Source organism: Ptiloglossa arizonensis, chromosome 11, assembly GCF_051014685.1.
Source record: "Ptiloglossa arizonensis isolate GNS036 chromosome 11, iyPtiAriz1_principal, whole genome shotgun sequence".
NCBI classification, from domain to species: domain Eukaryota; kingdom Metazoa; phylum Arthropoda; class Insecta; order Hymenoptera; family Colletidae; genus Ptiloglossa; species Ptiloglossa arizonensis.
The window spans coordinates 2,903,893-2,925,125 of NC_135058.1; the positions used below are offsets into that span (position 1 = coordinate 2,903,893).

General features: G+C 39.1%; 2 protein-coding genes across 2 annotated transcripts in view; both read right to left on the bottom strand.

Moving 5' to 3' along the window:
- Hwt (SH2 domain-containing adapter heavyweight) overlaps positions 1 to 15,801 on the bottom strand; it is a 291,059-nt gene extending 275,258 nt beyond the window's left edge. Inside the window, exon 1 of the mRNA XM_076323000.1 lies at positions 15,487 to 15,801. Coding sequence (XP_076179115.1) covers positions 15,487 to 15,690 — 204 coding nt within the window. The 5' untranslated portion in view covers positions 15,691 to 15,801. The remainder of the gene's footprint in view (positions 1 to 15,486) is intronic.
- On the bottom strand, positions 15,729 to 20,918 carry LOC143152900 (uncharacterized). The gene is made up of 3 exons (XM_076323496.1): positions 20,614 to 20,918; positions 15,810 to 16,132; positions 15,729 to 15,757 (listed from the first exon to the last, which is right to left on the bottom strand). Exons 1-3 carry the CDS (start codon positions 20,916 to 20,918, stop codon positions 15,729 to 15,731), a joined length of 657 nt encoding a protein of 218 aa, XP_076179611.1.
- Between the last annotated feature and the right edge of the window lie 315 nt (positions 20,919 to 21,233).

Genomic DNA, 21,233 nt, shown 5'->3' on the forward strand with positions numbered 1-21,233 from the left:
CTTCCGCAATTTATCTTTGAGTAATTCTCAATTTAATAAGACCAAAGATGCGAGATCACGAAACCGTGATATCCAGGATTCCTTCTCTCGTCTTCTCTACTTGGTAAGAAATTGAAAAGTAGCGAAATAATCGACAAACTTTAAATCGATGGTATATACAAGAGTAAGGAATAAAAGTATTCAACGCTACTGCTTCGAAACGTATTTGTAAAGATTATTTTAACATCGATGATAAATGTTTGTTCGTTGTGTATCGAGTCTCGATCACTTTTTGCTGAAAATATTCTATTTGCTCCGATGGCTATTCACTGTAGCTGTAATCGAGCAAATTAAACGATCGTCTATTTATCCAATCGCCCGAGGGAGATGGAATAATTCTCAAAGCATCCTACTCTTATTTACATTTTAATAATACGATTACCATAGGTATTGTAGTCATCAACGAAGCAGAAAGAAGTGACAAACAAAATGTTCTTTCGCTTGGACGAATTTATCAACGTGAAAAGTGACAATTTATAACGTTTCTTGATAAATAATGTTACGGGTCTCGTCGCTATCGTGCCAGCGATGTATAACGCGGAACTGCTTGAGGCCACTTGAAGTAATGACCTCTTCAGAAAAGGGAAAAGCTCGCCGAGAAGTGAATTCGTCGTCTTTTCCTTTTTGGTTGGCCCAAAGTTTCATTTTGGTGACAACGATCGACAAATATTTCAAGGAAACGAAATTTTCTCTTCGTATCGACAATCTACGCTTGGACGTTACCGACGTAACCTATATTCCAAGATAAATATTAACGTGTAAATTACATCTGAAACTATTGACAATAATTTAACGAGAGAAACGATATCGTACCTGTATTTTCGTATCCGTACACGTTGGATTATCGATTCAAATTCGACCCGCAATATAAACAGTACCGATAAATGGATTTCGCATCACGTTGTCGTAACATCGTTGCAACGATATTGCATCGCGAGGATTCACTTCTCGTTTAACAATTTTTAATACGAGACACATTAATTTTACTCTGTTAATTAAAATGAATTAATGGAATCGCACTATCCCGCGCTACCTTCTTTATCAGAATATTAACGAATGAAAAGCTTACGAGTCAACAAATGGACGTACAGAGCATAAATTATCGTTCGAACTCTGCTTTTGATTTCCGGTTGAATTTCACGAGAAAAGCAGTAAAGGGAACAAAATAACGGGTCAGTTGGTACGGTAAAATCGATAATACCATGACGTTCACATGTTGCTTTCATTTCCGGTTACGTTGAAAGCGAACGATTACTATGTTTTATTCGTATTTTAAAGAAACGTCCGGGAACTTTTTAACGTGGGAATTAATCGCGCGCGATGGCAAAGTCGCCAAGTTTCGTCTAGAAAAATTTGCACGCTGCAATCGCGAGTTTTCACAATAAAGATATCTACGTTTAACGAGTCGCTTGGATTAAGCGAGGAAGGAAGTTTAATTTTCTTTGAAATGTCTTCCCTTCGTAATACTTCCGAACCGTTTAATAACTCTTAATAGATTCAAAATGAGCTCGACAAAGACGACAGGCTTGCGAGCGTTTTAATGCCTCGTATTATTACGTTACTCTAAATGGAAACTAAACGCGAAACGGAACAATTTTTTTTTTCTTTTCTTTTTTTTCATCGACTGACAGAGAAGTTCCTTGTTCGCGAGAAAAGTGACAAAACATTGTGCAAGCGATTCCCAAGACACGCGAAAAACTTGGACGAAACGTTTCGTCGTTTCGCAAGGAATGGAAACAAAGACGAACACGATTTCACCAAGGACTAATCTCGCGAGAAATTATATTACGAATAACACCGACTTCGCGAAACAACGTTTCGGAATAACAGACAGTGGTAAGTGTTTACGTTTCGCGGAAACAATACGAATTAGGAAACAATGGAGCTAGGGACGCGCGAAAGCAAACATTTTCGCTTCTCGTAAAAGAGCTTTTTCATAAACGAAAAACTGTCGCGCGCGTATTTCCCGACGACAGAAAAGACGAGAAAAAGTAGAAATCGCGACACAACCGCCGAGATTGTTTAACTCTTACGTCATCGGTGTCAATGCCTAAATACGTTATTTTAATCAAAATTATTTTCGACCACTGATAAGGATCTTTACGAATAATTCGAAATGTATTTTGACCTTTCGATTCGAGTCTTTCTTCGATGCGATAACACGTACGAATGGTTGATCCGCTAATAGAGATAATATTTAAAAAATGGAAAAGAAGAAGAAATGCATCGATAAATAAGATCGATCGAGAAGGAGTCGATAATGTAAAAATAATATAGAAATAAGTACAATAGGATCGTGTATATAAATGTGATCGAAATGTTGGAAGAATTGTTAAATTCGCGATACCGGTTAAATAACGTTTTCACGGTCAGAAATCTCACACGACGAAAACGGAATGTAAAGTAGTCTTTATTGTTTTATCGCCAAGTCCCATTTTGTGTAAACGTTCGAGAGAAAGCAGAGCGCAAACGAAACTCTGGTCGAAAGAGTTTAAAAGGTACACGGGCAATCACGAAATGAAATTCGAAAATAGGGTTTACGATACGGTCGGTCCTTTCAAGCACGAGCGAAAAGACTAGAATAACGACAATTCTCAGAAAATTGCTTGCAAGATTTAGCAACTAGGTTAAACGTGGTACACAGAATTTAAAGACCGGCGTTTTAATTTCGCAAATGAAACGGTCGACCTTCGCGCGAAACGAGAGCATTGTCCCTTTTGGAAAATAAACTTCAGCGTGCTCTCCACAACGAATAAAAAATGAAAACACGTACAAGCATCGTAAACGAAAATGAATAATGGCTTAACAACGATTACAAACATCCGAGAAAAAAATGTACGAATCCGACATTAAGAAATATGCAAATAAAGTAAATCCCAGAGTTTTATATGTCAGAAAAAGAACGTCGAGTACACGAACGTTTATACTCGCGTTAAAGCTCGTGCGCTTGGATTTAATTAAACAAAATGCAATTTAAATCATTGACGTAACAATTTACCACAGTGATTTTCAATCTTATATTATTTTGTTCCTTTTTTTTAATTATCGTGTTCCACAACTACATTTTTTACCTTTTACAATATTACACAATATCGATCGATAATTCTGTTCACCGTGTACATTGTCCTGGTAGAACTTAAATGACTCTATAGTTTTTTGATAGTATACAATTGTGCCAAAGTAAAGGTGTAACATGCCAATGAAATTAAAGGTGAAACAACGCACAACGAAATTTATTTTAAAAACAAATGTATCGATCGTTGACCGCGCCCCGTAGTTTAAAATCCATGACCTTACACGATATTGATTTCTGAATGTTTTAAAATAACATTTATATACGCACGTACGTATTTTATGCAATCTTAATTCAATGTATCGATACAATGACTATTTAACGTATCTGACCGTAGTTTCTACTTGTTCACAGACGTCGACAATTCAAGAATAAATTAATTTAACAATTATTTCGGACATAGATAAATTTTCTAACACGGACCTGTATTTTCAATACCTTACTCGATTTTTATTTTTCAATATTCGTAAATTAGAAAACTAAAATTACAGTTACGATTGTATTATATTACCGAACAAAAAATATTGTTCAAACTCTAGAAAGCAAATGCGATACGAGAATATTTGAAGAAAATTTTACTCAAATATTCATTCCTTCCAACCAAATACAAAATGCTAGAAAATGGAAAATTCTTCAATTTTCAATATTTGCCCGATCGCTAGAATTTCACGTTCGAGAGTAACTTTGTTCCATTACGATACATTCTACGGATTCTAAGAATTTTCTTTTACGTCCCAAATGACGAATATTTCTAATTGAAAAAAAATTGCCCATTTAAATCGAGATAGAAAAATACATCGACGGAAAAAAGAAAATCGACATTAAGATGCTCGATTTTCCACGTTTACCGTCAAAACTTCCTACGTTTCTACAAATATTCGCTAACTACGCGCGAATGATTTCACGGTAAAGGAAACACGAAAAAAGAGAGGGGAAAAAACGCAAAAAAAAAAAAAAAAAAAACAAAAAAAAAAGAAAGAAATATCGCGCGACTGTTGGCGCGTTCGCAAACATTCCATCGGGCGCGGAGCAAAATGATAATGACTTCAAAGAAAGCGCACCCTCAAAGCATGGCAACGTCTGCTGGTAGTTCTGGAAAACGCTGCCGTACAATGCGCAACGACCCGTATTTACATTGCTAATGAAATTTCATTTCCGCCTTCTATTCCTCGAAGTGGCAATGCAGAAGACTCCTTCGACCCGGTGGTCTTCGTTTTGTTCCTACGTACCCCGACCACTTACTTAACACGTAAAAAGTTGCCCGTTGCAAAGGGAAAAGAAAGAAACACGACGATAATTGCTTGAAACTGGGCCAGACGCTATGGAATCGATTCACCGGCGAAGACACAGCGGGCATCTCCGCGACTTTTTATCACGCTGTAACCAAATTTCCCCAAATTCTTGCGCTCGAACTCTCAAATCATCGATTTAAGAGTTCCACGGTGGTTGGCGCGACTAACTGGTTACTTCTGTTGCACAGTCGATTGTTCGAACTGAATTGTTTCTCTGTTTGTAATTTACAGATCTCGTGAGATTTTTTTACGGGCTTGGTGCGCGCAGTGTTTTGGAATTACAGATACAAACCGATAGAAAATGGTAGAGGCTCGTTTTTTACGTTTTTTACTCGTTTTTTTTTTTTTAGAACTTCGAGAAACAGAAGAGTTTCTAGAACTTGGTGCGTAAATTAATTGTTTCCGATACATTGAATTTCGTTCCGGTAAAAGTGGATGTAAATCAAGGATCGAAAGAATCGATTCATTTTTTTCTTGGAATTTTTTCGTTCGGAGGTAAATCTGTTCTTTTGTTATTTGGAAGAAATATTTAGAAAGAAAGAATCGATTCATTTTTTTCTTGGAATTATTTCGTTCGGAGGTAAATCTGTTCTTTTGTTATTTGGAAGAAATATTTAGAAAGAAAGAATCGATTCATTTTTTTCTTGGAATTATTTCGTTCGGAGGTAAATCTGTTCTTTTGTTATTTGGAAGAAATATTTATCAAATTTATTCTATACCGTTCTCGTGGTACGAACGGTTTAGAATTTGTGGAATAAAAGTTCCATAGAAACGATTCTCTCGGGCGGAATGTATTAGAAAAATGTGAAAAATCTCCGAATAGTGTTCAGTACCTCGTACAACGTAAAAGCGTACGAAGCTTTTTTGGTATCGATCGAACGATATATTTGTTCCTGTTACGGAAGAATGCTCGTTCTTAATTCGTGTAAATTCTATGCGAGTTGAAATTTGGTATTTTTGAAAACTTTTCCTCGTTCTCGGAGTTTTTCGCGTGAAAAGTATTTTTGAAAAAAATACACCCGAGTTGGATACAATATTCCATCGGATTGTCGCGATCGTAGAATCTCGCTGAAAGAACCAAAGAGGAAGATAGGCGAAATTCGATCGATTTTATCAACTTTCTATACATCGAGGACGAGAACGAAGAACAATGAGATGCAATAGCGATAACTTTGTGACAACCTGACAAAAAATATCGCACTATGGAATGTTATGCGGAGCATGCTCGTTCGTTTCCGCTTGCTTGATTTGGTATCGTAAATGTCACCCTTGCTGTTAGATGTTATCATTCGTGCCGCACACAGGGACCACGAAAACTGGTAAGTAACGAACAAGTAATATCGCATATTGCGTTACATATAGTACGAGTAATTGTGCAAACTTGGCTCGGAAACTAAACAAAAATTAGTATCTCCGAAAACGGTTAATTTTCGAAACAGTTCGTGTTGTTTTAACGAATTCTATCAATTGTATCTATAATTCCAAAACACACTGTATATTCCACAAACACCTATAGAGGTTCATTTGGGTCAACTAATCAACTAAACGCGTACATGTACACGTCGCTGGTGTACGATGAGCAATTAACATAATTGTACAGACAGAAACCGTGATTAACCAAAATTCAGATCAGAAGTCAACTAATTAACGGTACCATATTCCTTTCAACTAAATTACTCGGCTCGTTAAAGCTCATTTTTCAACGTGGAACACAATTCACGTGTGCGCTTCGTTACCGTGACGCGGCATTGTACAAAATTCATTAAGTTCTTCGTCGCACGCAGTAATTAATTAAGATAGTGCATCCACGTCGCTAGTTGAACCGACAGAAAGCATCCATCCGTGCTGTAGCGTGAAAATAATCTAGATAGAGCGTCGCGGACGAAATTACCGTACGAGCTTGGAAAATAAATTAAACCGTCGTCGTTTGTTGGGCAGGATGCACGGGTGTTCGTTCGACCACCGTGTTCGAAGCACGTTTCGATGATGCTGCGCGTCGAGTAATCGCGTATCCAAACGTTTAACAATCGACCAAAGGAAAGCTCGGTTACTTTCTACCAAGCAATGTCAACGTCACGTTCGAAACAATGACGCATAGAGTACCTAGTTTGCGCTCGAAATATTTACAAAAAAGTTCTGACGAATGGTATGCAATCCATATAAACCCGATGGTACTCAACACCGTTCGTTATATGCATTCAGTTGGAAAACCGTCAGCCACAGACCACGATATATGTATACATATATAGTAATTTTATTTCATACCCTGTGCACGCTTTGAACCATGTACGAATAAACTCTATTAAATAGGCCGGCTGTGTATCCTGAATAATGTGACACCGGCCAATAGGTCGTATTTCATTTGTTTATACGGACATAAAATAGAAAATCGGAGTTGTCGCGCGTACGTAACGGTCGCTCGCGAGAATCAGGGCACCGAGCCTAACTAGGTATATACCGAACACGTTGAACCCATGTGGATACCGGTAAATAGTTACGTATTTTAGGTGTTGGAAACAGCCAATGGAAATAACGATTCTATCGGTAAATTCTAAGTGATAATTTCAAAATTTACGCCCTCCGTATTATTCGAGTGCGGTCAAGTGTTATTTTATGCGATCGAAACGATTTCGAAATTTAAATGCGAATGGAAACGAGAAACGGCGGGTAAATCTTTTATGGAAATACGGTAGCTTTTTGAACCAGGTGAATCGAGGATGTTTCACGGGTGACTTGGATGAATTTTTCCCAAAGTGTTGAAAATACTAATTTCGGTCGTACCACCATCGTTAAGGTGTAGCCCTTACGCTGCTTAATTGCCGAGCAAGCTCGTTGTCAACCTCCAGAAGAAAAACTCCGGACACAAAGAAACAACTCCAATTGGGCTTTCCCAGAAAGATGAAAGAATACAATTGCGTTACAAGACACGGACGAAAAAAGATGATCCACTTGGAAATAACGAAATCTAGGACATTCCGTCCCTCCTTGATAAAACCTATAGATAATTCTCGGTAATTTTAATAGGTATTACAGGTTTGTCTCTAAATAAATTATTTCTACCGCTAGTTCAGAAGTATGTCTTCTCGGTAAACTACTATACCGAAAACAGAATAATACTAACATCGACGAAATTATTTTTGCGTTCGTGTAATTAAATTATAAAATGTCTAAATATTTTTGTTACTCACTCTACACAGAACTATTAGGTTGTTCGGAAAGTCATTTCTTTTTATTTTTTTTTTTTTGGTGAAAATGAAACACGATTTTTTTAGAGCGTATAAACATTTTATTAAATTATATATTCTCCATTTTTGAAAACGAAATGACTTTCCCAACAACCCAATACGTCGTGGCTGTAAATGGCTAGAAGAAACGTACTTTGAATGTAAAAATTACGTCTCTTTACTGCATCGATCGAGTGCATTGCATTCCTACTGTTGTATTTGATACACGATTGATATGTAGCCCCAGGATTAAATTCAATCTCCATTTAGCGAAAAGTGAATCCAAATAATATCGTAGCACGCGGTGAATAAAAGAGGCATTCTCTTAACCGCAGCTTATAACTCACATCCACACTACTGTACCGAGAATAATTAAGATTTCTAAACGAGCAAACGTGTAAGCCGCAATTCGATATGGCCGATTTCTCTGGCTTTGCTTGCTCCTTTTCGACCAACACGCCTCCATTACGATGCCAGGCTGAAAGGATTCGTTCGCTCGTAAAAGTGAACTTTTCGAAGAACAAAGCACCGGTGGTTTACTATACCGACGCAAAGTGCTCTCCGGTAAATGGATTTGTTATATTATCCGAAATTTGTAATTGAAGTGTTAACAATGAAGTGCGGGCTGTTGCAACACGTACCTTTTGAAACACTCGCGAAAGAAAATAACCTTCAAGTATCGGCCATTAATAGTGTTCCAAGAATAATTCACGAATATCGTTATTAAACATACCGAAATATTTAGTCGCTAATAAATCTCGTAAAATGTTTAATCCGCGTAATACCCACGACTCGTAACAAGCTCAGAGAGAATTATTCTCTTTGTCGGGATATTACGTTTCCGTTATTACATTATACATTCCAGTTTCAAAAATATACATCAACTTTACTTAACCAACCAGAAGTAATTTCAATTGCGCATTAAGTACAGTAACGATACAGTGTTACGATACCGAATCCGACATTAAAGTGCCGAATTTAATATTGGCATTTTCATAGAAACTGCTTTTATAAATGCTGTGTAAATTCGATTTTGAAACAAATTTAAATCTTTAATATCTATCGAATCCATCGATATCTTTAAATGCGCAATCTGTGTAAACTCGAGATACTAAAAACGTTCACTGTACAGGTTCTCGATTCGTAATGGTAACCTCGATTTCTTAGTTTCACAGTTTAAAATTTTACACCTCGAATTACCAAGAATTGCGTAAAAAAAATTTCACGTATTTTTCGCTTTACATATTCAGAAGATTATTTCGAAAAGAACACTTTCGCGCCCAGATATACAGGGTGCACGAACAATTAGCAATGTGAGCTGGCATCGCATCCTCTCGTTAAACGTTCTTCGTACTCGAGTATCTATCCAGAAAGAATAAAAATTCCATTGTAGGTGTGTATTAACGCGCACAGAACGAATGTACACCTACGCTGTGAAATTGGTTGAAGAGTTTCCTCGTGATATATAGAGGGTGTCATCCTCACAGAGTTCGAGTCAAATGCAATGCTCCGTAAAGGAGTGTCCTCTGTACGTTCTGTAAGGTGACTACTCAATGGATTCAAATGTCCTTTCCCTTGATAAAAAAAATCACCGAAATGTATACGCAGTGTTTCCTGCAATTTTTCGTGCACCCTTTTAATCTTTGTTTCAAAAGAATTTTGAAAAAATGGAACACCTTTTACATAAATATTAAAATTCTCTGTAATCGAATACACGTATCCAATTGGTAGCAAATCGTAAAATAAACAACGTATTTAATCGTACGTACACAAATTGACTCGTAATATCTATCTATCGTTTCGTTGAGTCATTATTTCGTCAACAAGACAAATACCGTTGTTCAATTATTGACTAAAATAACGACTAAAATATCTTTTTAATTCGATAGTATTTTACTTTCGTTTACTTCGTTATATCGTTGAATGAATTTTGCGAAACAGTAACAATGTTCAATTTTGTACCATTAAATACGTAATTGAGCAAAAACAACCACAAATACTTGTTACTCGTAATTCGATACCTATAACTCAATGTCCCAATATTGACTCCAATAATAATCGTTGCAGAGCCAACGTTGAGAATGAAAGAGACACATACGTGCAATGGAAAACATTGAAAACAGGGTGCATATAATGCATGGAAAAAAATAAGTTCTCCGATAATCGTTCAACCCGTCTGTCACATTTCCCCCATTCGTCGTTATCGCAAACGTCAATCGCATTACTGTGCGCGCTACGTTCCATGGTTGTTAAGCAATTTTTCAGACATCGATACCTTCGTCCGTGGGAAAAGAATGCTTAAATTTGTTCGCGAACAATGGATATTAAAAAATAGCAATACTTACTTGCAAACTTCTGTACTGCATTATTATAACGTGAAACAATGTGAAATTACGAGCACGCTATTGAAGAATTAAATATATTTAATTTTAATAATACACCTTTTAACGAGAATCTGAAGAACAAAAGAACACAACGTTAAAAAGGCGTGCAATTTATAACGTGGTCATTGTTGAGAATGCTTTCATTTGGATTACAATTATCGTAAAGATAAACGACGAATAAAATGTACATAACGGTAAAGTATAAAAAAACAATTGCAAAAAACATTTTCAGAATCTGGTTTCAATATTGCTTCGTCTCAAAAGTCTCTGCGTAACAATTATACTTCGCGTCTGACCAAACCCGCTTATACTACTTGAACGTGTTCCAATGCGAACGCAGATCCTCGAGTATGGTAAATGATCTTTCTAACTTCAAGTTTTCTGTTAACAAAACTGCACACACGGATATCGATGAAACGAAAGCTACTTTTAACCGACACCGTTATAAATAATGTTGTTGAAAAATAAATAAATCATTTTTTCTTCCATTGTGTATTCGTCTGAATAAAATTATTCGAAAATAAATTTATCAATGGACCATTCACAGCGATACTTTTATTTCAATCGTTCGAACACCAAAGCGTTAATGTCTCGACGTTTCATTCTACACTTTTACAAAATCTTTTCAAGAGTTTCGACAGTTTGAATCACCAACACGTTTGTCGGTATAAATTTTCATTGTACGAACAAATAATGTACCAATGTTTCTCAACCGTTCGAAAGCACTATTACGTTTGCTTTTTCTAATATACCGAGAGGAATTCTTTAAATAGATTCTTCTTTCAGAGAAGATATCGTATATCGTACTACTTAGTGGATCGTGTATCGAACGTTATCCATCGAACAGAAGAAATATAATATCGCGTCTTTCTTCTAGGCGTATTACTGTGTAACCTACATCTCGCAGCTTGCAGGAAATTTCGGCGTCGTCATATCACTACTCCGTGAAATCCATTTAAGAAACTTCGTCGGTGGGCGAATATCACAAAAGCAGCATGCTTCGACTGTTTCGTATTCACGAACTTGGTGTAACTCCATCTTGCTTCAATTTAAATTCTCTTTTCAGGGATGAATCCCTGGAAGCGTCTTATCTGATATACCGTCGCAGGTGCAATCTTCGTCGCGCTCGCTGGGAGACACGTTTTGCACAATAAAAGCAAAATAGTCCCCCTAATACGCGATACTTTTATCCACTCGCGCACAAGGAACTCCGAGCGAACAAATTGTTTCAATATCCTGTCGATGTTGAACGAAAACATAATTCGCGTTTCGTTTCAATATCACAGGATACAGGGAACGCGAGGGAGGGGCAACGAAATCTTCGAATGCAGAGAAGCAAACCGACAGGAAACAATGGAAGGAATATAATCGCGATACTCGATGGACGAAAATACCTGATAGAACTGGGAACAATTTTTCGTGGAAAAATAAATGAAAAATACCGAACGGAATTTTTTTTCCACTGTTTTCCAGTAAATCGATTTCGAAAATTCGACTACGATACGTGAGATTTAGGATTCGACCGATGTGTCCGACCATTGGTCGTTTTTTCTACTTGCGTTGATGTTTATAAATATTGACCGTGATACGATATCATCCGTTTCAACCGGTTGTAATTAAGAATAATAAATTCGATGGAAAATAGATACCACGCTGATCACCTCCATTACTGTCGACAAAGTTCGACGCAAGTAGAAATGACTGTTACCGATCAGACGCGTCAGCCAACTCGTGCTCAATCGCACAGGTTGCTAACGAACTTTCAAAATCGGTTTTCTCAAAGCCGTACGAAATTTTATGAAAAAATTATATTCCACATTCTTCGATTTCGTGTGGAATTCTTCTTTCCGCGCGAAGAATTTATATCCACCGCCATTGTGTTTCGAGTGGTGGTCGACTAAAAACATACTCTTCTCTAAATGTTTTATTACTCTAACGTTCGATTTTACGATAGAGTTCCCTTCGAATAATAAAAAGGTAAAAAAGTAACATACGCTGCACTTTATAGTTGAAAAACTCTCGAACCTAATCTACGTCATTTGTCCTCTAACCTAATCTATCCTACGCCAATGACCCGCCACACTCGTCGACTTCGTGTCGTTGCAATATTTAGCTTCGACAACGCAAGAAACGAACTGCAAAAAGAAGCCAAGTACACGCGCGTATTTCCCTTATAATCTTAATTGCGTATAAACCTTCGTTCTTTCCCCTCTTTGTATTGCGGACAAAGTACAGCGAAATGCGAGTAAAAAAACGACATTACGGTAGTGCCAGTGACGCGTTCACCGCAAGGACTCGTCTAGATGCTAAGTGGAACACCATACTCAACTCTGCTTCTCTCAAAGCGCTTAAACTTAAAGCTGTTTCCAAAGTAGAACTCGTCGCTCTACTGCTTGCTGCAGAGCCCTCGCGCACGTGTGCTGACCCCAGTTTTCATTTGATAGAACTACTTTGCTCGACAAAGACTTCCGACGTCTGACCAACAATGCCATACCAAGATGCAAACACTGCTACGAAGTATACAAAACGATTATATTCGATAGTTAAATCTTAAATAACGCAACTGATCATTATTGATTCCCGACCGACAGCGAAACTTAAAAATGTTACGTCACCACGAATAATCTAACACGTGAACACAACCTTTCGATTGTAACAGACAGATGGTTAACTGAACCAGTGATTAACTGCAGTTAGCTCAAATGCTTGACTGAATTTTTGATTTTTGACCACTCCGAGTGGATGGAGCAAAGCCAGTATTGTTCGTTTACTTTTATTCGAGTGACCTCATTTTAGGAACATTTACCTGAAAAATGAGGACAATAGGATGGCAACCAGAGCTCTTCTAAGCCTACGCGTCCATAAACCGACGTATATATGTAGGCAGTCGAGTATTTCGATTTCAAAAATATTGTTCCTGTCTCAAGATGTAAACTTTTCTTAGAAATATTTCAAATTGTTTTTTCTAAGAAGGAAACACTCGTGTCGACATCGTAATCGGTAATACGATTACTTTAATCAATTTAAATCTATTTTGGCCATAGAATGAAAATGTGAACAAATAAATTGATAATGAAACTGTAAATAATTTCAGCCGCGCAAGTAAAACTGCCTGCGTATTCGTTGCAGCGACAACTTTGTAATTAAAATACGATTAAAATACTGAAACGGGAGAGGACTCCCGTCACGTTCATTACTAATGCAAGGAAACGTTGACAGACGCAAAAATAATGCACACAAGTAATTAGCGAGAAGCAACGCTACTTCGTCTTGGTAAAAGTACTTCAAACTATAATAACTTACCCTAAAAAATTACAAAACTCGCGATGCATCTATTCTACATACTTACTCTATTTAATCCGCATTCGATTGTCAAAGAAACAATTTTCCATCATCAACGTACATTTCTTAATTGGATACAGAACAAATCTAAAAATGATTTTTCGACCTAACAGAATTGTACTATACTTTGCGTAAATATAAAAACACTCGATAGATGAATGGTTAAGTTAATTTATACTTGATTAGAAAACTAGACAAAATGTATACCTTCTCTGTCTAGAAATATGTCTCTGCAATTATTAATATTAAATTACTTCGATACAAAAATTGTAACCTCAATGTTACGTAAACGTTACCTATAAACACGAAATTCAACTGTAATACCCTATATAACAAGAACAGTAACAATTTTAATCTCGACCTAGTATTTCATTTAACCGGCCGTTGTCGCCTATTCTGTACTTAAATATTACAAATCGACAAACGTTCCGTCAAGAGCAGCAACGGTGGTGCTATTGTAGGAGTAAGAGTTTTTCGAGAACGACGCGTGACTACGATGTTTGGAAACACGTATTTGGGGAACACGACCGTACATTAAAGTGGCTAAGTGGCGGTTGCGAGTGTGAGTGTTCGTACGTGTGTAGAGATGAGAGTTCTTAAGGGCGCTCGGAGTGTAGGCAGAATCAGTTTTTGAGAGTCAGCGAGTTCAGAGAGAGTTCAGTGTGTTTAGAGCGAGAGTTGAGAACGGAGGGTCTAAAGAGAGTTTCGGTAGGATAGTAGAATGTTCTATACAGTAGCAATCGTAATACAGCGTACGAGGGGGTGATTCTTCGTACGATAATAAATCGAAAACGAATACTCGGTTTTCCGTACAAACGACCTTACAGAACTGGAAGGTCGTGAGCATTCGACACGACCTAGAGTTTCTACCTGCGCTTGATATCGCAAACACCGATAATTCGATGCTTTACCTTTCTTACATTTTATTTTCAGTTCGAACTATCAATATCGCGTACCATCCGACTCGATATCACCCACCCAGGAGTCAACCGACCCGCTACCAATAATCTAGATACGAACCGACCCGGTGTCACCCACCTAGGAGTCAACAAACCCGCTATCAATAACCTAGATACTATATCCGAGCAGACATCACCCACGTAAGAACCAACAGACGCGGTTACCAAGAATACGAGTATCATTCGACACCATCTCGTCCAACCAAAACTCAATAGACCGATCGAGACAAATAGAACCGATACAAACAAATTCGATTTCGTGCGCTAGAGTGCTCGACGTTAATGACAATCGCTTCGTAAAATCGAAACTCACCTGGTCCTTGTTTGCGCAAACCGATACGAAGAGATCTTATTGTTAGATGCATGGAGAATTCCGATCGTCCGGATCATCCGATAATCCTCACACCCTTCGGGTACCTAGAACGACCTATTGACGATCTGTTCTCATCGGGTTCCACAAATGAGAATTGGGTAGATTCAAGCTTCACGAAGCCAAAGTAATTAGTGTCGGGTACCGCGAACCAATAGTAAAGGAAATTCATTGGTGCTGCCTTTAACACGCACGGTGTGGACGCGATCGTATTAGAGGACTCTCCAAGTTGCTAGTATCGTGTCTAATCGTTCCGTACTATGGGGGATCGGTTTCCATGGCTCTACACTCTTAGGTATTGACTGTAATCGTTTCGATGTGGACGATACCTAGGTTATCGGTATCGGATCTATCGAATCTTAGGTAGGTGGTATCGAATCCGGGGAACACCTAGGTCATCGATATCAGGTTCGTTGAGATGTGCACGCTCGATACCGAGACGAATTATTTCCACGTTAGAAGAACTCTAATTCGATAACTAAAACACGAATAGATTGAAAAGCAAGCCACGTGGAAAAAATGTTATTCCACGTTTCACTTAATTTTGTACATCGCCTACTTTTCGTCCCACTAAAAGAACAAACTCGTCTGAAAGTTTCCACCGTTCCGAATCGTTCTCGCGTACCATCATCGATTTTTCATCACTAAATACCAAGTGTCGTACAAATCGACGCGATTTCAAATTTAAATTAACCGTCGACGATCGACTAAACTCCGTGTACTCGATACGGACGAATCGAATCGACATTTGGATACCCTCCAGCCAGCTCGGAGGTAAAAATACTCGAGGCGAACTTACTTACCTGTTTCCGTAGCGGCGTGGTGCACTCGTCCTTGGTCCTCTCGAACCGCTCGAACTTGAAGCTGTTGCTCCTGTAGAGCTCGTTGTCGCTTTGCTGTCTCCGACAGAGTCGTCGCGTGAGTGCGCGCGGTCTACAGGGCGCACATTCGGTCGCGAGACCCCAGTGCAGGTGCAGCATCGCGAGTTCCGCGGTGCATCTGGCCATGGCGCAACCGGCGCGCCTCACGCGGTACTTGACGCGCTTTATGCGTCCCTCCTGTTGCGGCTTATGGCTGCACGGTTGCGAGCCACTACCACTGCAATCGCACGTGCGACGCGAGCTACGTTGCTTGACGGTGTGCGAGCACGGCTTCACCTCCTCGCTGCACTCGCACTCGCACGGACCCTCGCCCCCGCCTCCACCGCCACCACCACCGCCACCGCCACCGCCACCGCCACCACCACCGCCACCGCCACCGCTGCCTGTGTGAGTGCAGTTTATTCTTTCGGCGCACTCGCAAGACTGCTGCTGCGGCTGTTGCCGTTGTTGGTGGTTCGACTGACTCGCCAGGGAAAAAGTGGGCGAGGACGATGGTTGCAGAGGCACTCGGCGACGCGTACCGCCGTTATACACCGCGTGGCGACAAGGTCGCTCCGTACAGTCGCATCTGTAAACATCGAGGAACATTATCGATTAGGAACGAAATCGAAACACGATTTGTCTTCATCTTGTCGATTAAGAAGGAAAATCGAAAGACTCCGTGTTGTCGATTAAGAAGGAAAATTGAAAAACAAAAACGCTTTCCAAGGACTGGGGTCGAACGCATCGCGAGAAAACATTGGGGTTTTCTACGAACGATCGTTGTTTCGTAGTTGAGATTACCGCAGTGTCAACGATAGTTCCAAATAAATATTTTTACGGTACAACGTTTTCGAGTGCATATTTAACGAATGTTTGATTATTTTAATTAGATTTATTTTAAGTTTGTAATTTCGAAAGTTCTCGAAAACAAAGCCCGGTAGGAGAAAACTTTGGTCCACGGTTTCAAATTATTCCTGTACGTGGAATCGTCCTCTGCAATTGCTCCGCTCAATTGCAGCCCACCTTGTAGATACGGTTTGGAATGTTAAGACCGGATCGATCCGGTACGGTTGAATCGTGTCTTGACAAACGTGCCTAAATTCGAATAGGCGGACAAAAGCATAGTCGAGATCATTCAGATCTTGGCAAAGCAATCTGGCCCCGATTGAGATCATTGCATCCTAATTGAAGGTAGTCAGGTCGTAATAAACAGAGCAAATTCAGAGACCCCGTGAACCGTCTAGAACTATCGAGGCTCAATTGGATCCCAGTCGCACCCTCACACCGGCATGGCTAAACTCTAACGTAGAAACATAATCCTGGTTAGAATCGGAATACTTGGTGACAGAATGGGTCCCCCGGCAGATGAGGGTCATTGACATCGTGACCTACACACCCGAAAACTGATGAGATCGATTTAGACGCCCACCACTGTGCCGCTCTCAGATCCTGCTGGATCAAAATCCTTCCAAGCGAGTACGATCGGTAACGCAACGAGTTACTCTGTGTTCAACGAGATCTAATTTGTCTTATCCGACTTCGCTTGAATCCTGCTGAACTCTGACCAACTCCACCAATGACCAGCACGTATTGTATCTAGATGTATTATATCCCGTTGAATCTTGCAGGACCTCGATGCTTTCTGTCGCAGCCAGCAACCTCTAAGTCGGTTCATCTTAGACTAGATACAACCTACCAACTGCTATCGGGCTTTTCCGTAATCAGAAATGTGTTGCATCCGCCAGATTCCATTTACGTGCATTGTAGTCTATCCAGACCTAGCTCGAAACTCGTTTCGTTCTATCGGATATGAACGTATGCATTTTGTCATTTGAAAATTTTTAAGTTTCGTTCGACAAAAAATTCGCAAAATTCTACCGTGCGATCCAATTTCGTATTTTAGTGCTGCAAAAGTGGATGAAACGGAGTCGATATTAAAGAAAACAATAGTTGCGCGTACATCTACGGATCAAAACGGTCGAGTAGAGAAAAGAAAATAATTTACCAAGACGAACGATCTCGGGTAATACAATTAGGAAGTTAATTGAAATTAATCGTTCTCAAAGGTAAAAATAATAATGTGAAAATAATCGCAACAACCTTGAGCGTTGATTTTAAAATATTGGTAGGATAAATATAAGGGACTCGAATGAATTATTTATAGACAGTGGTATAAAATAGTTTTATAATGGGATTTGCATTCGTATCTCGTTTCGCTTAGATGATTCGTTAAACGAATGTGACAGGAATATTTAAAATAGTAATACGTCAGAGTGTAAAAACATCGAAAGAAAATGAAAATACCCATTAACTCGAATTACGCGCAAAAGTGTGAAATATTGAAACGATTACCATATTTCAATGTTGTAGCAGCCATTAATTTTATACAACTGTATAAACACATCGGAAGTAAAAGGTAATATTACCTACTCGGCGAAAGATCGTAATGTTCGTAAAATAATTTCAATGTCCTACAAGGTGATTTAAGTGTGGAACTTTAAAGTAACAAAAGGAGAAAAATGCAGACTAATAAGTCACGTTCTCGTTCTCGCGCTATATACGCGAGCATCCATAAGGTTTAAGACGTTAACGACAAAGTAGAACGTAGAAAGAGTAAAAAATAGGTCACTGGCTTGAAATGTCTCGTTAGAACTTGTAGACAACATAATAAAATAGTATAACAACGGCGAGAAAGGTGCGGTGCTTATTGTCGTTAACGCAGAAGCGGAATTATTCGAAGCAGTATGAAAAATATGTGCAAGTAATTATAAAACTTCGTACGAGAGAGCGGAACAACGGCAAAACTTGAATTTTCTTTGCTGACTTTGAACTTCTTAAATGGCACACTGCACGTTGGTGCCAGACGTCTACTTTTCAGATCTCGTTTTCTAAGAAAACAAATTACATTCACCCTTTTTTCCTCGGAAAGTTGTTAGAAGGTACGATGAAACATATCTAACCAGCCACGCATGGACTTTGTTGAACTATACACCGTATTCATGAAATTAATTTAGCAACAAATAATCCACGACGCAGAATTGTATCACAAACGCTCAAAAATATTACGTGACGGTAAAATGCACGCGTGGCGCTCAATCACGAAACCAAGCGCAATGAAAATGCATTAATGTACTTCACTTTCGTGTTACGCGAAAAATACTCTTCTGTTAATCGATTTTCCGCTGCAAAAATTTCAAACACGCAGAATAAAACTAATTGCCCGCCTGACGCTGTATGCTTAAAACGTAATTTGCATAAAGTAATTCGAGTAAATCATCGAACGAATATTATCGAATCGTCCGTATTTTCATACGATTATTTTACAAAGTCTTCAATGAAACATCAAATTGTCCTGTCTACAAAATGAAATACTAACCTTGATAATTTACCGATTTGAGGTTATTAAATGGTGTACATTGCATTTACTAACATTGACATATTTCTTCTAGACTTATGCACGCGTTATATTCCTATATTGTTAGTTATAATTGAACTACAATTATTCGATAAATAAATTTCCTGTAGCTGTCATAACATGTATATTTCGAAAATATTATTTATCTAGTACTTCGAAGTTAAAGAAACACAATCATCCTAACCTTACTACATTCTCTAACGAGTATATATCTTTGAAAACTACACGCTCTTTTGTTCGTTCACAAATTTAGAGAAGTGTCAAATCGATTTAACCTTTAAACTCAATGATACTCTGTGTTATCGCAAAAACTTTATTATTCAATAAAATCCAATCCTTTGAAAGTTGTACATGTTAAATGTATACAATTTTCATTAACGACATAACTATATTAAATACTCGGTAAAGATACCATTATATTAAATATTCAGTAAAAATATTACCAAATACCGAACCTGGAAATTATTTGAATGTTATATTTTAAAGACGATTACTAAAATAAAGTATTTATCTTGTTTCATTGAAGGTTAATTTCGATGAGCAAATAATTTATCTTTAAATTAGTTCGTTATTGGATTCCTAATTTATTGACTTTTTATCTCATTTCGTATTTGAACAAATGCCTAAACAATTTGGCAAATAATGTCTGAAACTTGTATGTTTGAAGCAAGGTTATACATTATCGTATTTGGAACAATTAGTTTAAATCAAAAGATTATTTTGAAATACTTGGTTTCGTATGTAAAACGGATATACTGTTTCTAAATTATTTCTACAACAAAACCAATCGAGAAATCCAAATGATTCGTTATTTAAGATGTTAATGTTCATTCTGTACTCTAAACAATTTAAATTCACTCACAATCTATACACTTTTACTTAATTCGTCCATGGCAGTAGATAAATTCTTTTCAGTTGCCCGAAAGCACGATCCTTTAATTGTTTTAAGCAGTACACATATTATCACAATATGCATAATGCTCGGTTCACGTTTCTCGCCCAAAGTCAAGAAGCATATTACATCCTTTAATATTAGTACGGGTAAATCTTATTATGGTTAAACACACAAAGTATTTCGCGTGCAGTTGTGGATTTAGAACGAAGATGTATGTTTCAATAATCAAAGAATATTTCTCAGAACGTACCATTAACTCTTAGCACCGCTTCGTAATGTGCAAAGAAAACATCGGAGCAAAGCTACGTACATTTCCTTGCTAACCTACCTGTAGAACCTACAATACAAACGAGACTTCGTTTCTCTGCCTCGCCACCGTGCTGCTCGTCAGTCAATAAACCCGTACTTATCTCGCATAATGAAATCACGCGAAAGTGTTTCGACCACTCGAACCCTCTCATTGCACAACATGTAGCGCACACAATCCCCTCGTTCACCTTCCCATCGTTAAATACACGCATTAACCTCAGTGTAGGAAAAGAGCGCCAGGTTAACCGTGCTTGCACCGGACCGAGCATCGCTCACGGCTTCGTAAATACGATCAACACGTCGTCACTTTGACCTTCGTTCCGCTCCTTTAACTCGCAATAGATCGCAACGTGTATACCTAGACGCTGTCGCACGGAATAACAGCGAGACGGCGGAGAAAAGAACAACGCGAGACAGGGAAAGAACCGCGCAACGACGCTTTATTTACCTTCGAATCCTGCGTCCAGCCTGCGTACGCGGCGGTACGTGCGGACAGGGCTGCGATTCGGGTGGACAGTCGCAGTTGCCAACCGCGGGTCGAGCACGACGAACCCTAATCAGCACCGGATGCACCGGACACGGCTGCACCTGACAATCGCACACAATCGTTTGCGGTCCACCGCGGGATTTGCGACCGCCGCCGCGTTTCGCGCGTTGGTCCACGTGCAGCTGACACGGCTGCACGGGACAACCACAGCGAGCTCCTGCACCGCGACGCCCGGCGCTTTGTACGCGTCTCCACACCCGCTCCATTCAACGACCGGCGTGCGACTAACAAATGCACGCCCCACACCACTCGACGCTCTCGACTCCCCTCGGCAATCCTCGACCAACTTCGGCCCGCTCCGTCACCCCCAGCTTTTCGACACCCGTCACGCTACGTTGAACCGCCGCGCCGAGTCCTCGAGATGCGCGAACTGCAAGGCTCTTCCATTACGATATATGTATCTCAATACCTTCGTGAACCACGTGGAGGGATGCGGTGCACTCAGTACGTATGTATATACATATTTTCTGCGTGATAGTTATTACCCAATCGATGCTTATACCCACTGAACTTTTGATTGG

Coding starts and splice junctions, on each gene's coding strand:
- LOC143152900 (XM_076323496.1), bottom strand. CDS start 20,918: ATGGAGCGGGTGTGGAGACGCGTACAAAGCGCCGGGCGTCGCGGTGCA. Junction 16,133..20,613: donor GCTGGACGCAGGATTCGAAG/GTAAATAAAGCG, acceptor CGATGTTTACAG/ATGCGACTGTACGGAGCGAC. Junction 15,758..15,809: donor CTCGCACACCGTCAAGCAAC/GTAGCTCGCGTC, acceptor GCAACCGTGCAG/CCATAAGCCGCAACAGGAGG.